The following is a 21,474-nucleotide window of genomic DNA, read 5'->3' as shown; positions in this document are numbered from 1 at the left end:
GAAAAAGAAAAAGAGAGTAATTAGTATTTTGAAGTTCCTGCGGACTCCTCTAACTCTAATCTAAAATCAATCATAATAGTGTGCAAGCTCACAGATCCAGAGAATTATTACATAACATATACATACATACATATGTATGTATTATTTCTCTTCCTTTTCACTATCCATATTTGCAGACATAGAAGAATTAGATCAGCTTACCATTGGTATTAAGGCTGAGGAAAGCAGCAAGTGTTTGCTATCTGTAGGCGGATTTCATCAGAAGTAGCTTTTCATAGAAACTCAACAGACCTCTTGCCGTTGACCTGGGGAGGGAGGATAATGACAAGCACGAGGATATTTAAATCCTATAGTTTTCCTATAGGACTGATTGATAAGGAAGAGAATTATAGAAGAAAATTAGAAGAAATTTGTTGAAATGAATTTTCTCTCTGTTAAGAAAACTTGTTCTAGAGTCAACTGATCCAAACAATGGATAAAGGGGTTTAAACTTTGATTTACAAAGAGATCGGCACAAACTGCTTCCAAATTTTTACAAATTACATAACTCGAAATGTACGGTTTGGTTACTGACGTTTTACAACCTTCTTGGTAAATTTAAGTCAATACCTAAGCTGTGAGTACATTTTCTGTTAGAAATTTAAATTTATAAACAAAAAAATATTTATTTTACACGTCACTCACAGAAAACCAACTGTAAATTAAAATTACAACAACGAGAATGCAATATCAGCAGCTGTAAATCAAAGCAACCCAAATTCCTAACTCTTTTTCGAACGATTCAAAGCCATTAACGCCAATTCGGGAACAAATATGTAATAGAAAACAGAAGAAAACCCCAAACATGAGTTAAATGGAAGTTTCTATGTATAAATTTAAAGCCATTAATCATTTTACGAATATTTACAGACAAGCTACTTAAAAAGATTTCAGAGTAAAGAAAAGAAACAAAAACAGAACCGAAAATTGCATACAACATTCAGCAAATGACTCGTAACGTAGATTCGTATGTATAAAGAGTAATATTTGAAGTTTCGTTGAAAAGGAAAAATGAAAATGAAAACCGGAAAATCGCTCGTGTCCAACATCACGTACAACTGAACCCAGAGCAATAGAATAGCAAAAAGACGGTGTAAGTAAGTGAGAGGAAAAGATCGTGGTAGCAAAAAGCAGAAGTTATGAGCGAATAGACAACTTTAAACCAAAGCACTACTCTTACGAGTATACATATACATATGATGTATGTATACTATAGATAGATTTGTATATATTTCCAATAATTGTATACTTATGCGCACAAAAACAACATAGCAAACTTTAAGTAGTGAAAGAAAAAAATCGTTCACAGCTGCAGTAGATACTAGGCACAGTGCAGTAGAAGAGCATGGCATAAATTACATACTTTTCTTCGAGCTATTTTTTAAATAGACATCAAGAATATCAATATTACAATATCGGAGCCTTCTTTCAAATACTGTGTAAACCTGCATTTAGAAACCTCTTATTGCTCAGCAATGTTGAGATAGTGTCGGGTTGATAGAGTTTTATGTCAAGTCAGCATAAATCAAGACCGAAATGCTGAAAGATTGAAATAATGTCAATATACACACCATAAGAAGCAATAAAATGTATGGTGTAATAATTAAAGATGTAGCAACAATCTGAATTTAGCCGCTTCAAAGAAGCTGCCCGAACTAAGTATTTATCTCTTATTTTCATTGAGTTAACTCACATATTGGCCGATATAAAGTCGGGGTATAAAGTCAACCGGAAGTTCGAAAATCTTTATATTAGGTATATGGAGGTCAATACTTCCCGATTCAGCCCATTTTTGACATACAGACATACTATTATAAGGAAAAGATTCTCTCTGAATTTCAATTATATATTCTATACATTAACCGAGATTTTCGGTCAAAAGTCAACTATAGAAGGTATTCGGTACGTAGAGACTTGAAGCGGTTTGGGTGGATTTGGACAATTTTTGGTCAGAAAGTGGCATACTCTTGTGTAAAGTTTTATCCCGTTATATTAATTGCTTCTTGACTTGTTTACTGGAAAGACAAAAAATAAAATGAAATTTAAAGTTGTGCTATATAAAAGGAGACGTGGTTCTACTTGGGCGAGTTCCGAGATGTGGGATTTCACCTAAAAGTGAGCGGTGCCATGCCTATCGTCCAAGTTTTACCCCGGCTCAAATAAAGCCTTCTTATACTATCTCGGAGGTAAAATTTAATGTCTTTGACGTATTTAGTTATTGATTTATCCCGATTTAAGTAATTTTAAACAGCAAGCGGGGGAGTGAGCGGGGTTATCATTCGATTTCATCGATATTCACACTGACGTGAATTTTGTTGTTATAGCTTTATTGGTTTAGTGGCGTAGACACCGGTTAAAACCGAGTTTACAAAAGCGCGTCAGTCGTTCTTGCTTTTCACTGTTTGGCGCTAATTGGAGATTTTAAGTGTAGCCAGATCCTTCTGCACCTGGTCTTTCCGATGGAGTGGAGGTCTTCCTCTTCTTCTGCTTCCACCGGCGAATACTGCGTTGAAAACTTTCAGAGCTGGAGTATTCTCATCCATCCCTTCTTTGATAACTTCCATTATTAGACATACAAAAACAGGAAATGTTTAAAGAACTATCATACATAACTTTCTAAATAAATATGTATATAATATAATGGTAGCTAAAGCTAAATTTCTGTTCATATGTTTAGGCTTGATGTATGATATACATATGTATAACGACCAATCGGTACTCTGACACAACCAAAATAGATGTAGGGTGCCCTAAAAATCAAAATATTTTGAACTTTTATCGATTTTATTGGCCTTCATCAGTATACTTAAATGTTTGAGCCTCTGACTAATGTAAGCGGTAGCTCCTAAATGGATCCAAACTCATTCCTGAAGGATGGATTTAACTGGACAAAATAGCTGAGCGCAGTAATGCGTGGAAACTGGCTTAGACTAGCTTTCATTGAAGTCTTCAGAAGGCTTTAATAAAAATACTTTTTAAGAAAGATTGTCAGACAATTTTTAATAATGTTCACCATTTTATCAACAGTCCGAATACTATACATTCGCTACCCACGGTGCACTACTGAGCAGCTATTACTTCTAAAACAGCAATGGCAGCAATAATGTACAAATGAACACCTACACGCTTATGTATATGTATATAAAAAGCAAAACAATGATGGCAACACCAACAACAACAATGCTCGGTAATCTTGCAGTCAACAACATTGCATGCCTGGAAAAAGAAGTGCAGACAGCTCGGCAAGCAAGTCAAGTCAGTCGAATAGATCGACACACTACGGCTTATAGGCAAGAATATTACAACAACAAAACAGCGAACAAATATCTGCGTTAGTGTTGCACGATTATGGCGGCAGCGATAGCGACAGTCGACTGCCGAGGGTGGATGGTATGGTGCGAGGCAGATGAAAAGCATAGAGGCACAGAAAGTCATAAGTACATAATATACACAAAGTCACACACATGCACGCACGCTTGTGCTTGTGAATTCCACTCGCCACCGTTATAGTGCGCTTTTACACTACAGACACACCCACCGTAACGAGACGCGTGCGGAAAGTCAACGAAAAAAATTAAAACGTTTACAGAAAAAACGTGCAACATTTGGCTGCATGCCGCGAAATGTGGCAACAGCGCCGGCTAACTCAAGCAAGGTTGCCATATCGCCAGTTGCAAGCACAAATACAAACGTACTTATATACCTGTATATGTATTTGTTTATATGGATGTATGTAAAAATGTAAGAAGAAATAGAGTCGATAACCAACTGCAACAACAAAACGCGGCTAATACCAACACAATAAATTGCTATTTGGAGAAGCAATCGGAATTTGTGGGCGTTATGTGGCAGCAGTGACAAAGAGTGAAGCGCGAAGATAGACACAATGCAATGAATAAAAAAGAAATCTTCTTCCTGGTATGCAGGTATGTCGGGCGAAGGACAGACGGACTATTCTAGGAAAATGGTGAACAAGAAAAACAAACATACAAGTGTATGGTACTTGTGTAATGGCGCAGAGCGGCAACAACAATGTATGGCAAGCAGCTCCAGCATTTATCCCTAGATAAAGCGTAAATCTGACTGCGAACGTGGAATGACGGCCGACCGACTGACTGACTGAAATGGCGCGTCGATTGCCGCCGACTCCTGACTGGCTGATTGTCTGGCGTTCAGGCTGACTCAAGTAGTTAAGTGCTTTGGCTGAAAGTGTGGAAAACTTTTGTGGAGCCATGGAGCCGTGGAGCCATGGAGTAGGTAATTTACTATATGGCAGAAACAAAAGAACAATGCGAGCAATGCCGAAGGTAACGAAGTAAATAACAATGAAAGAGAATCCAGTAATAGGATATGAGCGCGCATATACCCACAAACACACATACAAATGAATATTTGTATTAATATGGATATACGTATATGGAAGCGGTGCTGCAGGAAGAACCGGTATAATAGTTTCAAAAACCGAACTCATATTTAGCTTGAGGCTGAAGTGTATGGGTCGGTGTCTGTGACTGAAGGTAAATATAAAGTATGAAGGATATTATATCCCATAGCTAGGAGTTCCCGCAGAAATTTGCAGCAGAAAGGAATATACGGAAGTTGAGTGAAAAACTTCTGTACTCGGGCCATTGAATGCTGCAGGCGACTTGGAGCAGCCACGAACATACAAACCAAAACAGGGCAAGAATTTCCTTAAGGCGTTTTAGAAGCGAAATTCTCAACATTAACGGAACACAGTGAAGGAGTGAAGAAGTTTGGTTGTAGCTGCAGCTAAAGATTACGACCGAGGAAAATTTATTTCCGCAAAAAAGGAAAATAAGATAAAGTTTATAGACTACATGGTTTGCTGACGCTAATACAAAAATAAAAACCGTGAAATATAGAGCAGGCAGGCATGTTAGGGTACCAGTAGTGGCGATATTGCAGACGTAAGAATTTGTTGGAGTCCGTCAGTACCTTACGACCAAGCTCACTCAGCCATTCACTTTTATGATTGAGATTGCAAGAAATTGTCTGGAAATGAGAAATTGAAAAATGGCGAAATTACATTAGAGCCATACATTATTTACGAATGTTTATGATGGAGATAAAAGAAAAGCTAATAACAAGTGACTGAGAAACGCACGGTATTATTAGTTTGTACCATAAGAAACGTTAAGACGTGGATAAATGTGCATCTGAAAGTACGGTGGAAAATGAAGCGAAAATAATGACAGGCAGTTGACTACAAAAGTGAAAGCACTTGAAATGTACGAGAACTTTAAGAAGGCCTTTAAACCTTTTGCAAAAGTTTAAGTGTGCGAGCTGTTGAGAAACCGTTGGATGGACGTAAATGATAGGCAAAACAATAATTTACATTATAATTTCAAAGAAAATAATGTTTAGACAAAATCCAATGGAGCCTTGAAAGCTGGAAAGACAAGTAAAGTCATGAAACTAAAACTAGTTGTATTTCGTGTTTCGACAAGGCACCTTGATTCCATTACAAATCTGTTATCGTTAGTTGTTGTGTTTCTATTACCACTTACGATTGATCTAGGATGGTATGAACCTTCTCCTTCTGGTTCTCACTCGACTGATAGTGATAGTTACTCATACTGGTCTCGACGACAATGAAAGAGAATTAAATGCAGCTCAACTCAAATTATTTGAGTTTTTAAACTTTTGAAGACTTGCTTGAAGGAACGAAACTAATTATCAACAGAAATATCATTACATGTAATAGAAGATGTGTATTTGAGCTCGATGCAGTTGGGCAAAAACCAACGACATACCCCACTTTTCAACTGGGAAAGAAGGTTCAAAGTAAACATAGATGGCTGACGTAAAGGTATGTTAGCAATGCGCAACACTCTTAACATCTATACGGAAGGCTCGAAAATGGCCGATAGAATTGGTGCGGGAATATGTTGTCCAGACTTAGGCATAAGGCAATCTTTTAAGTTGCCGGACCACTGCAGTATATTTCAAGCTGAGGTCTTTGATATTGCTATAGCCGCGGAGCTGGCCTCTAATGCACCTGCAGAAATTCCAAAGTCAACATCTAGAGCCAAACAGCAATCAAGACAGTAACCTCGTATCGTATATCGGCCAGAAGTGTCTTGAGAAGCAAGGCAGCAGTGAAATGTGTTGCCAGAAGTAAGCAGCTTCAGTTCTACTGGGTGCTATGGCACAAAGGCATCGAGGGCAATGAAATATTAGACGAGATTGTCAAGAATGGTGCACGGCTAACATCCGAAAACGTGATCAACATTAGGAAACTCATGCATTGCCTATACGATGATCTCGACAGAAGCATGATAAAGAAAATCAAAACCTGATGGAATGAGCTACTACTACTACAGATCGAGAAAACTGCAGGGAATGTCTAGAGCAGGGCACCAGGGAAACAATGGAGCATCTCTTGCACTTGTCCCGCATTGAGCTAGACTACGCTGTAAGCATCTGGCGTCCCCACACTGGGTACACTGGAGGAGGTATCGGTAGTGAGGCCGCAGGGCCTGTTAAATTCACGTCAAGCACAGGCTTCCAACGGTATTTTCAAAGGGACAAAGTGTGATGTTTCAGAAATGTCCAAACTACGAGAGCTTGGTGGGTTAACGACGATTTCCCATAATGTGCATTTTCTTACTTGCTATTACCATTACGTTGCCGGTTTCAGAGACTATGTTTTCATATTAGACAATTGTAAGCGATGCAAAAATTTAATGAAAATATAATATGTTCCGTATATCAAATATTTAAAGATTCTAATTTAAAAAAAAAGTGATTAAAGACACTTATCGAAATTCGTAATCCATTTTAAGGGCGGTTTCTCTCAAGCTGCTTTGCAACATTAAATTTCAAAACACGCTTCTCTGTCGCATTTCAAACGTTGGAAGTGAGACGACTTTTAGAACGCCTACGTCAACAGCTTAGAGTCGAACATGATCAGTAGCGAAAACGATTAATGACGAAAAAAACAGTCGCTAAGCAACTGCTCGCGCCCAAACATATGGCTAATGAGGTTTTAAGACGCGGAACAGCGAAGTTTATTAAAAATAACCCCAAAAAATGGGTGTGAGGGTTAGAAACCCGAATCAAGGGTGTCAGCGGCACCCAGCAAAGCAAGAAGCGCGTGTCGGGAACGTGCCATTAGCCGATTGAGTGGACCTTAACTGAGTTTCAAAAGTGGCAAACGCAAGCGAACACCCAGAGCATTGTTCTGTATTGAATTATTCACTTGTATAATGTAACGAATGTGGAAACCAACGAAAATAACTCCCAGTAAAAATGTACAAGGACATTCGGGATTGCTCTGTGTGACATACATACAGATTATACGTATATATGTATGTGTTCGTATGCAAAGAATGAAGTGATGTCTGCTGGAGGGGGGTTGGACACCGCTGTATGGCATTTATTGATTTATTCTTTATAATGGACGTGTATTCTTATTTTTTGTCGTTGTTGTTGTTATGTGTTCTTTATACACGTATTTATAACCAAACGAATACATGCGCTTCCTCTTAATTTTTCTTTTTCTCCATTTCATTGCAGGAGCCGGACGAAAACGCCCTTCATTACATCGACTTGCCGCATTGTCAAAGGATTATGGCGCACATACACACACTCGCAGACACTAGTATATATGTCAGAGAATGTTGTCCTTTTTCGCATTCACCAGAGCGTTATTCAATAAAGCGAAAAACAACCCTCACACCGTTGCACACTTTTTTCCATCCGATTATTCCACATCCTTTTCATGAACACCAACAACAACACTAGCACTACAAGTAGTATTTATTGTTGTTTATTGTCCTCGTTTGATTGGCATCCCAACGGGTCGCATGATTATTCAATTGAGGGTTAGGGTTAAGGTTTCAATGGCGAAGCAGCAGGTTGTTTGGTTGCTTGCACGCTTGCACGTTTTCCCGAGCATACAGAATGCGAAACAAAAAACATTATTACAAAAAAAAAAAAAAACAATAAATAAAAGAATTAAAGAAATATTGGGAATAAAGCAGAAATGTGTTGCACAAGTCGCTGCTGCGCTGAAGGCATTGTGTCACGCATGGCGTTAATGAGAAATGATCACAAATTTAAGAGCGCAAATTGCCTAAATTTAATAAACTCTGATTCTAGATGTTAGGACAAGTGTGGGTTTATTGGAGTGTTCAGTATAAAATCTTTTGATTCAGGTGCTTATGAGGCATCTGTATAGTGTGTGATATCGCGCTGTTGATGGATAAGTAGATGACAAAATCATCGTCAAAAATTTTACTATTTCACAATTCACATTCATCATTTTATATATACAATAAAAAGTGACCGTTTCTTAAGCACCATCGAAAGTACCTCAATGTGGCATTCAACTGGGCGAGTAGAAGCGGCTTATACAAGTAAAATTTAAATGGTTTTATTTTCCTGGAGGTATAATATGTCCCGTGTTTCGAAGGCTCACGTCTTCTACTTTTTTTTAATGTGAATTACTAACCCCTGGCCTCCTTGATAGAAAGCTGTCATGGAGGCCAAATATTAAGGCGAGAGTAAGGAATGCATAGATTGCCTTATATTGCTATAGGGAAAAGGTGCGGTCTCTCACCAAAGGTAGTGTTTTGACTCTACGAAACCGTAGTCAAGCCATTAATGATCTACTTATGTATGTTGTATTTGTCGCAAAAAGGCTACGCTGGCTAAGAAGCTTGAATGAGCCCAAAGAACTGTTCTTGTTTACTTATTTGGATTTTTAAGGATTATAAGGTCTTGTAATCTAACATTTTAAAAACGAGTAACAAATTTTGTCAGCGTTTTTTCATATATGTATGTATGTATATGTTTTTAAATTGAAAAAAAGATCAATTTGACTGCATGAAAATCAACCTAGAATGATGATTTAAAAAGAAGTTCAAACATTGAAAAGTGCTGCCAATAACCATATTTGTGCTTATGCTGCAGCTTTTCAAAAACTAAGTAAATGAAGAAAAATCGCTGATTTTATTCTGCTATGATATAAAGAAGAGGTGTCAAAGTATTGATAACTCTTTCAAGTTCTGTGATCGAGACGACTGCACCCAAAAAATGTGATTTAACTTTTTTATTAAGGGATGCAAATATGCCACAATTGTTTAATTATTATTCTTCTTAATTATTATTATTGTTTGAGTTTTCGATTTCTTCAAGTCAGGCAAAATGACTTCGTAATTTAAAAAAACAAACCGGTGAAATTAAAAATATTAAATAAAATTGCTATTTCTGCGCAGCTGAATGACCAAATTCAAAATATAATTAAACCGTGCGAGGTAACTAACCGAAGAGATCATGTTTGTTAAATTGGTTAGAGAGTGAGAGCGGCGCAAAATAAAATAAGCAGGGGCATAATAAAATTCTCAAAAAATTCGGAAAAAAATTGCGTGTATAAAAGCGCCACAAATTAACATTAAAGGTCAGTGAACACCACTGCACACACAACCAGTTTCTGACAGGCATATACACAAAATTAAGCAAACACATTAACATATCTACAGCATTTGTACATACATACAAATGTATATGCCGACAAACGAGCATCATCATGAAAAACTCAGTCAACAGTGTATACGCACACACATAGCGACCAAACGCCCATACTTTGACACGTGTAAATGGAAGAGAAACAAAAAACGAAAATCAAGATAAAAATAAAATTAAAGATCATAAAGCTCTGAACGAGTTTTGTTAACACATTAATAAAAAAAAAGATTATGTAAATGCATATATGTACATACATATATATATGTATGTACGTAAGTACTTATACATACATAGGTATATTGAGCTTATATGATGTTGTTCAAAGAGTGTCCGCAAAACTGAATGTAGAGAAGAAATGAAGCAATGCATGAGAAAAACAAAACAAAAAGCAGAATTAAAAAGAAAAAATCAAATAGGATCTAGAAAAAGAAAAATCGTAAAATTCACGCTGGTTTTATAGATAATTATACATTTTTATTGTATAGGCACATTCGTTAAGTTTATATGTGGTACATACCTAAAAATAGATTTGAAAACTGCAGCATGATCAATTAAGCGTATTTTCACAAGCGAGTAAACCGCAACGGTACAACATAACGAATAAAGAAATACGCGAGCCGAACAGACGAATAACGCAGGAGACACAAACAACGCACGAAACACCTGAAAAGAGAGAGCGGAAACATTGAGATTTAGTCATATTATTCACAGAGATTTCTTAATTTGTAAATGAAAATATTTTTAAATGTTTTAAATATTAACAAATGAATTAAGTGTTGTAAAATAAAGTTTATATTATAGAAAAAAAATATATGTACATACATACATACATATGTATATCAAAATAGAGCGTATTATTTCTGAGGTTAGGTTTTGTAATACAGTGATTGCAGTGATTGACAAATACTTGCACCGTGCTGCCACTTAAATTTTCTATTTAATGAAGCAACACATAAGTAATATATGTACATACATATGTATGTATGTATGTATTAATTGGCGAGATTAGGTTTCTACTAGAGCAATATTTCGTTCAGATTCCTTTTTAAGTATTTTTTAGTATTTATTTATGATTAGAGTCTACTGAGTCTGAAGAGAGTCTTAAGTATATATTAAATGTCAAAGATTAAATATCACAATTATTTGAGAAAGAAAAAATATTTTCTCGAATCATTTTAACAAAAAACACTTTTTATCTTTTAATATGGTTTTAAGGTTCAATCCAAGGAACTCTACATAATCGGTACCACTCCTCAGGTACTTCAAATACTTTCCCATTGTTGGGGTGATAAGCCCTAATTGACTCCTGACAACTCAAAATTGTGGTTATAGTAGAGAAAGACTTGGCTACTATCCTATCCGCTATTGGTTTTGGTCTGTAAGCGTATAAACTACGACGACTCTTTTGCGTCATTTAGCAAATATTAATTTGTAGTTAAGATGGATATCGGTATTGTAATACTAGCTTTAAGCTTAAACTCTAACACTTTTATAATGTGGAACATTTAAAACAACTCTGCCTATAGTGGGGTTCACATTTAGAGTGTGTTAGGTGGCATCTAGTTTCATCAATGCGCTCAAAGCAGTCGGTGATCTCAATGAAACTACTTACATTCGTCATGCTTTTTGAGGACAGCCATTCAAGGTTTAATGTCTGATGGCTTCTAAGTAATCTGTGTCTGCTTTGTGTTTTTATATACTCTTCTAGCTTGCGGCTGCGGAAAATATTCTATAGGGCAGACCCATTTTCAGCGCATGTTCTCCAAAAGGCCAGGTTCTAGCCTTATAAATTTTGGGCCATATTTACTACATTATCTTGCATTCCGTTATTAATTTCCATCTGCTCTGAGCTATTTATTCAAAATGAGTACAAAGCTCTCCGTTGATCGTTCCCAGCATTAAATGAGCAGCGGATTCGTCTGCTTTTTCGTTGCCAAAATTGCTCGTGTGACCGGGAACCAAAATTGTGGACAAGTAGAGTTGACCTGCCAGTGAGCTTAAAGCCTTGCTGCATTTGTTGACTAACTACGTTGGAATTAATCTGTGGTGTCGAAAAGGCAAGCAAAGCCAACTGGTTCGCCGTGTATATAGATAGTTCCTTTCTGTATTCTCCCGTAGTTACTGAATATAACACCACAGGCCTTCGCTATACCTAGAAGTTGCGATTAGGAAATGATGGCTGATTTTGGTAACCGGACAGAGAGAAATATAGAGATCGTAAGTGGCGCAATCGGAAACACTATCCAATAGTGTCCTTCTTCTGAGGATGCTCCAAGCAATGAATGAGGAATAACTGAAGTCTACTAACACCATCCATACAGATCGTACCACACTTCAGGATAGTAGGGATGGTGAACAGGCCAAAATATTAAAGAGAGAAAATTGTCTATATTTCTGAAATCGAGCTTACTCGACGAAAAGCTTTTCTAAATTATGTTTACTGGATAAAGCAATACAAATTACAACGGAGAATGGTTTTTCAAGATGAAAGACTGAGATTTAAGATCAAGCAAGTGAACATTTACTCCTGTTATTCACCTTTCGACTTACAAACAAATATAAACTGCACAAAAATTTCTTGGCATGACAGGTGGTAGATAGGACCAACAGAGACCTGTCCTCTAGCTTACAAAAATATCCACAACCAAGCTTACATACCTATATGTATACATATGTATGTACATACATATGTATGTATATGGTGTACAAACGACAGACAGCAGCAATAGAAAATATGCAAAAAGAAGTTCACTCATAATGGTCCGAAGCGGTGGTCAAACATGCTAAACTGCCTTTGGTAGAAGACAAGATACGAAAATGTAAAAAAGAAATAATTGAAAAAATATACTAAAAATAAAAACTTGTTTCCACGAATTTTTCAACACAAATCGAAAAGAAGTGTGCATTTAAGAGCGTAGCAAGTGGCTAAATTCCCTAAGCAACGCTGCGGCAAACAAAGCCAAGCGGCTTTTGTGAAGAAACTTAGGAGCAAAACAACATAAACAAGTAGGAAAGCATTAAGTTCGGGTGCAACCCGATACTCTCTTTATACTCTTGCAACTTGCAAGAATCCAAGCTTATACACTGGCCGATATATTCGACATAAGGATTGTTAGAAAAAAATCATTATATATAGTACATGAGAGTTGACGTCGTATCGATCCGACTTTGTCTATGTTTGTTAATACTACCAGCTCAAAAAATGTTCCCTAGATTCAATCATATGGAGTAAAAGCCACAAAGATTCACTGTTTTGAGTAAAACAAGCTCTCCCAGTTTCATTGAGATAACTAACATCACATAAGTGGTATAAAATGCTGTATCGAAAATCTTTTGATTAGGTATATTGGGAGCTCAGGGAAGTATTGACCCCATTCAACCCATTTGTAGCACAAAGGCTTACAACTGTCAGAAAAGCATTCTCTCTGAACTTCAATTATAAATCTGACACATTGACTAATATTTCCTGTAAAAAGTCAACCACAGGTACTGGGGTCCAAATACTCGGTACCTAGGGCTTGACCGAATTTTTTGGATTTTGACAGTTTTTGGCAATAAGGTGGCATACCCTATAGGCATTACTCGAGCAAAGTTCTATCCCGTTATATTAATTGGCTGATTACGCCCATCTTAGAACTCGTAATTTTTCTTTTTGCCAAGAAACTTACTTATCAATGTATTTTTAATTTTACTAAAGTTACAGCTTGCATGGATGAACAGACGGTACCGACTATTAAACTATTATACTCTGTAGTAACATGTGGCAAGGGTATAAAAATACGAAATAATGCATGCAATCAAAGTGCGCAACGATGAAAATTTTATATCTGGATGTTGCACATTTTATGCCACAACACAGTCGACAATGCCTAAGCAAGCAGCCGCCAGCAGCTAAAGATGCGCGTACAATATTGTAGCTTGAGAAACCTGTTTACTGCCGTCTCTGTTGCAGCGCAGCCTTGCGAATTGTACAGAGACAGAGGACAATATAAAGTCAGAGTAAACGCCATTAGATGCTGTAAGCAATGCGTAAGCCAGCTGTAGGTATATTCTGTGAGCAGCCATTTACCTTAAGTTTTGGCAACCGTGCTACTCCAACTGCGCTTAAAGTGATCCTTTCTTTATTTAAACTTATATAGAGAAGCAGAAAGCGATACAGGTACTAACAACCCAAAGACTGGTCAGATTAGCAGGCTAAACAGGCATGTAAATGTAGATGTGTTAGAAAATAGTAACTTACAATTGTAATGGAACCGTTGAGTTTTATACTCGACATGCAAAAGAATTCGTAACTTCCCTACGATGGACGCCACTAGTAGAAACACTACATATGTTGTTACCAAAGAATTAAGTTGTAAAAAATAGCTCGACAAGTGTTTAGGGCTTTGTGCCAATCTAAGCAACCATTCTTCTTCTTTATTGGTGTAGACACGGCTTACGCGATTATAGCCGAGTTAACAACAGCGCGCTACTCGTTTCTTTTTTTCGCTACGTGGCGCCAATTGGATATTCCAAGCGAAGCCAGGTCCTACTCCACCTTGTCCTTCCAACGGTGTGGAAGTCTTCCTCTGATTCCCCCCGGCGGGTACTGCGTCGAATACTTTCAGAGCTGGAGTGTTTTCGTCCATTCGGACAACATGACCTAGCCAGCGTAGCCGCTGTCTTTTAATTCGCTGAACTATTTCAATGTCGTCGTATATCTCATACAGCTCATCGTTCCATCGAATGCGATATTCGCCGTGGGCAACGCGCAAAGGACCATAAATCTTTCGCAGAACTTTTCTCTCGAAAACTCGCAACGTCGACTCATCAGTTGTTGTCATCGTCCAAACCTCTGCACCATATAGCAGGACGGAAATTATGAGTGACTTATAGAGTTTGGTTTTTGTTCGTCGAGAGAGAACACTACTTCTCAATTGCCTACTCAGTCCGAAGTAGCACCTGTTTGCAAGAGTTATCCTGCGTTGGATTTCCAGGCTGGGATAATTTTTCGTTGGTACTGTTTTTACGTGGCGGGTCCCAAACCCAGCGCACAATCCTGTGGAGGGGAGGTTTCGCCTTCTCACTTTAGCTTGCCTTCAGAAGAATGTTCTTAGGATACCCAGAGGATACTTGGTCCAAGACCGGAAGTCGTGAGCTGCTTGAGCCATATATAAAAGAATCGTTTCTGGCCACTCCCAAGTAAATGGCGATCAGAGAACTTTCCTCACTTGCGTGAACTTCTACACATGACTCCATCCTCCGCAACTATTAGTAAGCGTCAAATAGACAGTTAGCAACGAAAATGATTTTGAATGGGCTAAAATTAAGTTGACACGCTCTAAATATCAAAAGAACGTATGGACCTAAAGTTCATAAATATTTGGGTATTCGAAAGCTCTGAGCTAAATAAAAACTGCGAGAGCTTACAACCGACCGAAAACTACAACGAATTGATCAGTCTGAGCGGTATTTGAAAGTATTTCAGTTTTCTGCTTCTTCCACCATATTTAAATTTAACGGTAATGCAAAGGTAATCGCGCAAACCGAGGCCTATTTTGAAAATTTAGAAATCTTATATAATGGCTTTATTGCCTCGATTGGTACGTTTAACACTAAATTACAAAAAAAGTAATTTCGAAGGAATAAATTGTAACCCCACAATATCTCATTGAAAAACTTTGCAATCAACTTGGAAAGCATTCTTGGCACAGAAGTAACGGAACGGAAATATGTAACGATACACTTAAAACTGATAAAAATTAGAATTAACACACCGCTTACTTTCAATGCAATTATTTTGGCAGATACAGTAGAGGCCCGCTAATCCGGATCAATTAAAACCGGCCCCTATCCGGAATATAAGGGAATCCGGATTACCAAAGACATATCAGAACTATGTACTCGTATTAAGAAAAAATATTTATAAATTTCTGTTTGCTTATTATTATAAATAATACACATGTTCCAAAAAAAAACTTAAAACAATAAAGCATAAAAGCGAATGTAGTGAATAATAAATATGTGATCCGGATTAGAGAATACGGATAGAGAATATCGGTCCGGATTACAAGGGACATAATAGAAATTTTGAATTTTTTAACCCTGTCCGGATTACAGTGGAATCCGGATTAGGCCGTGCCCGGATTAGCGGGCCTCTACTGTATATTGGTTCATGCCGTTCTGAAGGAAATTAGAGGAAGGCTTTGTTTACAATTGTCATGAAAATATGACATAACACTTATGACGTAGGGTGACGCAAACTTGCTATTATCATACTTTACCCACTAAAGTAAGGAGAAAGTTGACTCGAGCTGGGATGGGGATGTTTCAATTCGAGGGGTGTATATTAAAGTATAGGCAATCAGCGCTGCCATATTGCCTTCAGTATCGGTACGGTACATAGGAAATTGTGAACTTTTTACCACATAAAACTACATATTTGCATTGCACCATTACAAATTTGACACACTGTACTCACACATATGCTTTATTACTTTTGCATGCGAGATTGGGTAACAAAAAGTTACAAAAACTACGTACATATGTACATGTAAGCTGAGAGTAATAAAAACGAAAAATAAAATAAAAAAAGGAGACACACGCGTAACAGTAGATAAAACATGAGCTGAAATGAGAAAATATGCGGCAGCTAAGCACAGATGGAAAATAATGAGCGTAACGTATGCGTCAAGGCTGCCAACGAAATGATAATAGAACACAGGTGTCGATTAAGCCCAAAGGGAGCTGTCATCGGCAGGGGGCTCGCCAACTTAATGAAAGCGCGACAGAGCTAGTACACCGCATAGGCTCATTGCATAAGCGGACAGCATGACAGCGGAACCGCGACAAATACACAGCAAAGCACACAGAGCGAGTAGACGAGGCTGGGCGAGTCAACATTTTTGCACTATACATACATATGTAATGTACATATATCTATGTACTCAAGAACGTGGGATATCTGGTTCTACGTTAGAAAAAAGTCGTTACATTACATAGCAAAATAGTAGTATGTACAGTGGTGGCGAATAAAATGAAGTATGCAGTATTGCTAATAAAAAGAAGTGTAATTTTTGGGTTCCCAAAGAAAAAGTTGTCTACTTTTGGCTCTTTTTAAACATTCCTAGTAATGGTTTTTGTATTGAGTAAGTCTTCGCACGAATACAGTGAACCACCCTAACGTTCACGTATTAAACTATACTACTTAATCGCGATTTAAGCTTGTCATTGGCAACCAGCACTTTATTATTGTTTTTGTTTTGCTTTCTTCTCGCTTTTTTGCTTGTTCGTGTGATTAGCCGTAATATCGTAATAAATTTGAACTTGAAATAAAATTACAAACTTATCGCAGCTTTTATGCAACTTGACAACCATAGGCGCAAGTTTAAATATTATGAATTTTAATTTGAATAAATGTATGCATTTGGTATCTAATATAAATTTATTATATAAACTTTCGCTACTTGCGGTTTTGTGGCTTATTTGACTACTCAGGCCGAAATATTTCCACACCAGAGAGTTCTAGGCAAGTAATTTGAAGTAATTATGATTTGTAATCAGTGCTAATTGCTTAATTATTTACCATACAAAACATACAAACAAGACACTTGATATAATACGGTGCCTAAAAAATAAGGTGACATTTGAATTTAAACCGCGCGCGTCGGAGAATTTGGAGAATTAGTTTTTTTTTAGGTTGGTAGTACTGTCAGTCACATTTATGTCAAATTTCATGTCAAAATATGCATTAGTGTTTGAGATACGTGTGGTTTTGTTTACAAGTGGTATAGTGAGTTCCAAGCCGGCCGTGAACGTGTCGCAGACGAAAAGCGTCCAGGGCGACCATCATCCTCAACCGACGAAGCTCACGTTCAACAAATAAAAGATTTGGTGTTGAAAAACCGTCGATTAACAATTAGAGACCTTACTGATGAAGTTGGCATATCGAAAGGCTCAGCCAATACCATTTTGAAGGATGTTTTGAGCCTCAAGCGCATCAAAACTCGACTGGTATCGAAAACATTGAATTTTTTGGAAAAAAGGCGTCGCGTTGAAGTGTGTGAAACGATGCTTTCCGACTACCAGGGTGTCATGAAATGCATTATAACTGGCGATGAGACTTGGATCTATGCTTACGACCCCGAAACAACCGATCAATCGAGCGAATATCGTGCCAAAAGAGAGCAGAGACCTAAAAAATCGCGCCAAAGTCGCTTAAAAATCAAGGTCATGTTGACTGTTCTTCGATTATCGTGGTGTTGTGTATTATGAATTCCTTCCAACCGGTCAAACAGTCATCAAGGAATGTTATTTGAACGTTATGCGTCGTTTGCGTAACGCTATCCGCCTAAAAAGGCCGGAATTGTGGAAAAACAATTCTTGGTTTTTACACCACGATAAAGCACCATCCCATACTGCCCGCGTAATTCGTGATCATTTCGCCAAAAACTCAACTCATATCGTTCCGCAACCACCGTATTCACCTGATCTGGCGCCGTGCGACTTCTGGCTGTTCACCAAGCTCAAAAGACCGCTCCGGGGACACCGTTTTTATACGATAGAGGAGATTCAAGCCGCAGCGAAGACGGAACTGAAGGCCATCCCGGAAAGTGACTACAACCAGTGTTTCGAAGATTGGAAAATCCGTTGGCATAAGTACACTGCATCGGGAGGGGATTACTTTGAAGGGGATGAAATTGATTTGGAAGAATAAATAAAGAATTTTCAAAATAAATAAAATGTCCCCTTATTTTTTGGGCACATGTAATAGACAAAATCAAGCTTTCAATAAAAACTGCCGGTATTTACGAAATTAGGGTTAATTAACAATGGATTTTTACTCCATTATTTCCACTACTGATGTAATTATATACATATACATTTTGTAATTATGGAAGCTTGGATGGACAAAAAATTATATAATTAAGTGTTGTGACTATAACCTAAAAAATTTTGAAACAAGATAAAACGTTAATTTCATCTACACCGAAGCTATAATACCCTTCAGAGGTGCACTTTTCTTGGCATAAAAGGGTATAAAAAATCTGTATCTTGATATTGATCGGTCAGTTGGAATAGCAGCTACATACATACATATGTGCGATAGTGGTTCGAGCTGAAGAATTTTATCAGACAATGTAGCGATGCTATGCCAAATTACGTGAAAATATCACGTCAAATGCAAAAGCTTTCCATACAAGCACTTGATTCCAATCGTTCAGTTTGTGTGGCAACTGTATGCTATAGTGGTCCGATACCGGCGGACCGGTTCCGAAATGAGCAGCTTCTTGGGGAGAAAAGGACGTATGGAAAATTTCATAACGATATCTCAAAAACTGAGGTCCGCGTATATACAGACACACGGGCGGAGGGACGAAGAGACAGACGTACATGGCTAAATCGACCTAGCTTGTCATGTTGATCATTTTTATATGCATGTACATAAACATACATATGTTTTATAGGGTCACCGACGTAACCTTATCTTCGTTTTCGGGTGATATATTCCCTTCGAAGCCGACGAAGGCGATATTCCACATTTATTTTCATTAATTTCTGGATTAAACAAATTCTCAAGGTACAACATGTACAATTGAATGGGGTTATTTAAATAGTGCTTTTCGGAAGTAGAGGTAACTTTTCAATACCCATTTTTTGGCAGATCACGGGTCTGTCGTGTCAAGCTGTCATGTTATTTTTCTTCAGTATTGTTTGGCATTTCGTCATGGAAAGATTTACGCCTGAACATTCGAACGCATAGAACACGTCCAGTACACAGTGAAGAAAATATAGCAGCCGTAGCTGACAGTGTACATGAAAATCGTGCATAGTCGATTCGGCACCGTTCGCAGCAAATCGAACTGACGTATGGAACGACTTGGCGCATTTTACGTCGAGATCTTAAATTGAAGGCATACAAAATACAGATTGTAAAAGAAGTGAAGCCGCGCGACCTTACCAAGTGACATCGCTTCACTATGGATTCTTGAAAAGTTAAAAAAAATCCCATGTTTTCAGCATAAAATTTTGTTGAGGCCCATTTCTGGCTTGATTGGTATGCAAACACATAAAATTATCGCATTTGGGACCAATAACAAGCTGAAGAGATTCAAGACCAGCCATTTCATTCCGAATAAACAACAGTTTGTTGTGGTTTGTGTTCCGGTAGAATCATCGGTCCATATTTATTTAAACGTGATGCCGATGAGAACTTAACCGTCAATGGCGATCCTTATTGCACCATGATGACAACCATTTTCATGCCTGAAATTGAAGATTGTGATCTCGGCGACATTTGGTTTCAACCAGATGGCGCCACGTCGATAGGCTTCATAATCCTCAAAAAAATAAATGTCAAATAATGTTCTTTCGAATGATAATTAAAATTCCCGATTAAATTTGAAGTTTCTGTTTTTTTCTTTAAAAAAGTAAGGAACCTCATTCATTAGTTTCATTCTGTTTACCTTAAGCGCTTTTTAACAAGGAAGCCGCCTTGAATTATCTGGAAAATTTCTCAAGCCCTCAATTATTTGCATATTTATAAATTATATGTAATTGCATTATAATTGTGTCACACAATTCGCTTTAAAATGTGCATTATTCAAACCATGCAAAAGTGTGTTAAAACTCTCAAAGATTTCACAAAATTACACAACAATGCCGAGCCGGTAATAATTCACTCAAATAAATAATGTTCTAATAAGCACGTAACGACAAACGCTGCGAACTATAAATACATAACAAATTACATTAAATTATACCTTGTAATTTTCAAATTACTGCAATCAAAAAATATGAATTACTTAAATACACACATACATACATACAAGTGTGTATTTTATATGACAAGGGAAAAGAGGGAAGAGTATTTGCAACCCTCTCTTTACTTGCCTGTGAGTTTGTATGTAGAACTTGTCTTCAAGTCTAACCAAAAAGTAGAGAAATGTAAGCACACACACACACAGAGAAAAGATGCAAAGCAGCCACCTGTTTATTTCCATTTACTTACAAAAATCCTGCAAGGTGAAATGCCAGACTACGGCTGTCTTTTGCGGGGTTGGCGTTTTTTCGCCAGTGTAAATTGATTTTAGTGGATTGTTCGCAGTGTGATGAGTGGAGGGCATCTGTCACGCCCACAATCTGTTTGTAAATAATTTAAGAGCAATTAAGCGGACTCATAAGGAATGCAAATTGTACGTTTGCAAGGCGTATGAATTCCCACAGATAGGCATACAGACAAAATCGCTTGGCGCATATTGTTCCAGAATGTTTGAAAGTGTGTGTGTGTGTAAGTGCAAGCGTTATCTGTAGAGAAAACTGACCTTGCGAAACCAATTTTTGCGTTAATGCTAACGTTATGAACTAATCAAGTTGGTTAGTATTAATTTTAGGTAAAATAGACTTAAAAGTTAAATTAAAAAAAAAAAAAAAAAAAAAAAAAAACAAAAACAAAAAAAAAAAAAAAAAAAATAAAAAAAACAAAAAAATAAAAAAAATAAAAAAATAAAATAAAAACAAAAATAAAATAAAAAATAAAAATAAAATCAAAAAATAAAATAAAAAAAATAAAATAAAAAAAAAAAAAAAGAACAAAATTAATTCGAAACAATAAAAATAAAAATAAAATAATAAAATAAAAACAATAAATAAAAATAAAAATAAAATAAAATCCATAAAAAAAAAAATAAATTAATAAAAAAAAATAAATAAAAAAATATATAAAAATATAAAATTTAAAATGATATAAAAATAATTTTTGGTTTAAACACCAACAGACAATATAAATCATTATTAAAACAAATACAAACAAAATTATTTAAAATCGTAATTACTTTAAAAAATTTTACTTTGAGCAAAACTTCGGAAAACACAAACAACATTAAAATATACAAATTTTTTTTATTTTGATTATTTTATTTGTTTTTATTGAACAATTTCAAGTCGGTTGGAACAAAATTGGCA

At 36.8% G+C, this 21,474-nt stretch overlaps 1 protein-coding gene across 4 annotated transcripts in view; it reads right to left on the bottom strand.

The window, feature by feature from the left end:
* Nucleotides 1-21,474, bottom strand: part of LOC120772068 (histone-lysine N-methyltransferase, H3 lysine-79 specific) — a 122,828-nt gene that overhangs the window by 49,170 nt on the left and 52,184 nt on the right. For 3 of the 4 annotated variants that reach the window (XM_040100481.1, XM_040100458.1, XM_040100474.1), the window contains one exon: nucleotides 10,049-10,194. The exons of the other annotated variant lie outside the window; for it this stretch is intronic. In XM_040100481.1, coding sequence (XP_039956415.1) covers nucleotides 10,049-10,076 — 28 coding nt within the window. In that variant the 5' untranslated portion in view covers nucleotides 10,077-10,194. The remainder of the gene's footprint in view (nucleotides 1-10,048; nucleotides 10,195-21,474) is intronic. 4 annotated transcript variants of the gene reach the window in all.

The sequence above is a fragment of the Bactrocera tryoni genome, chromosome 1, assembly GCF_016617805.1.
Source record: "Bactrocera tryoni isolate S06 chromosome 1, CSIRO_BtryS06_freeze2, whole genome shotgun sequence".
NCBI lineage: Eukaryota > Metazoa > Arthropoda > Insecta > Diptera > Tephritidae > Bactrocera > Bactrocera tryoni.
This window is presented reverse-complemented; position numbering and strand designations above follow the sequence as displayed.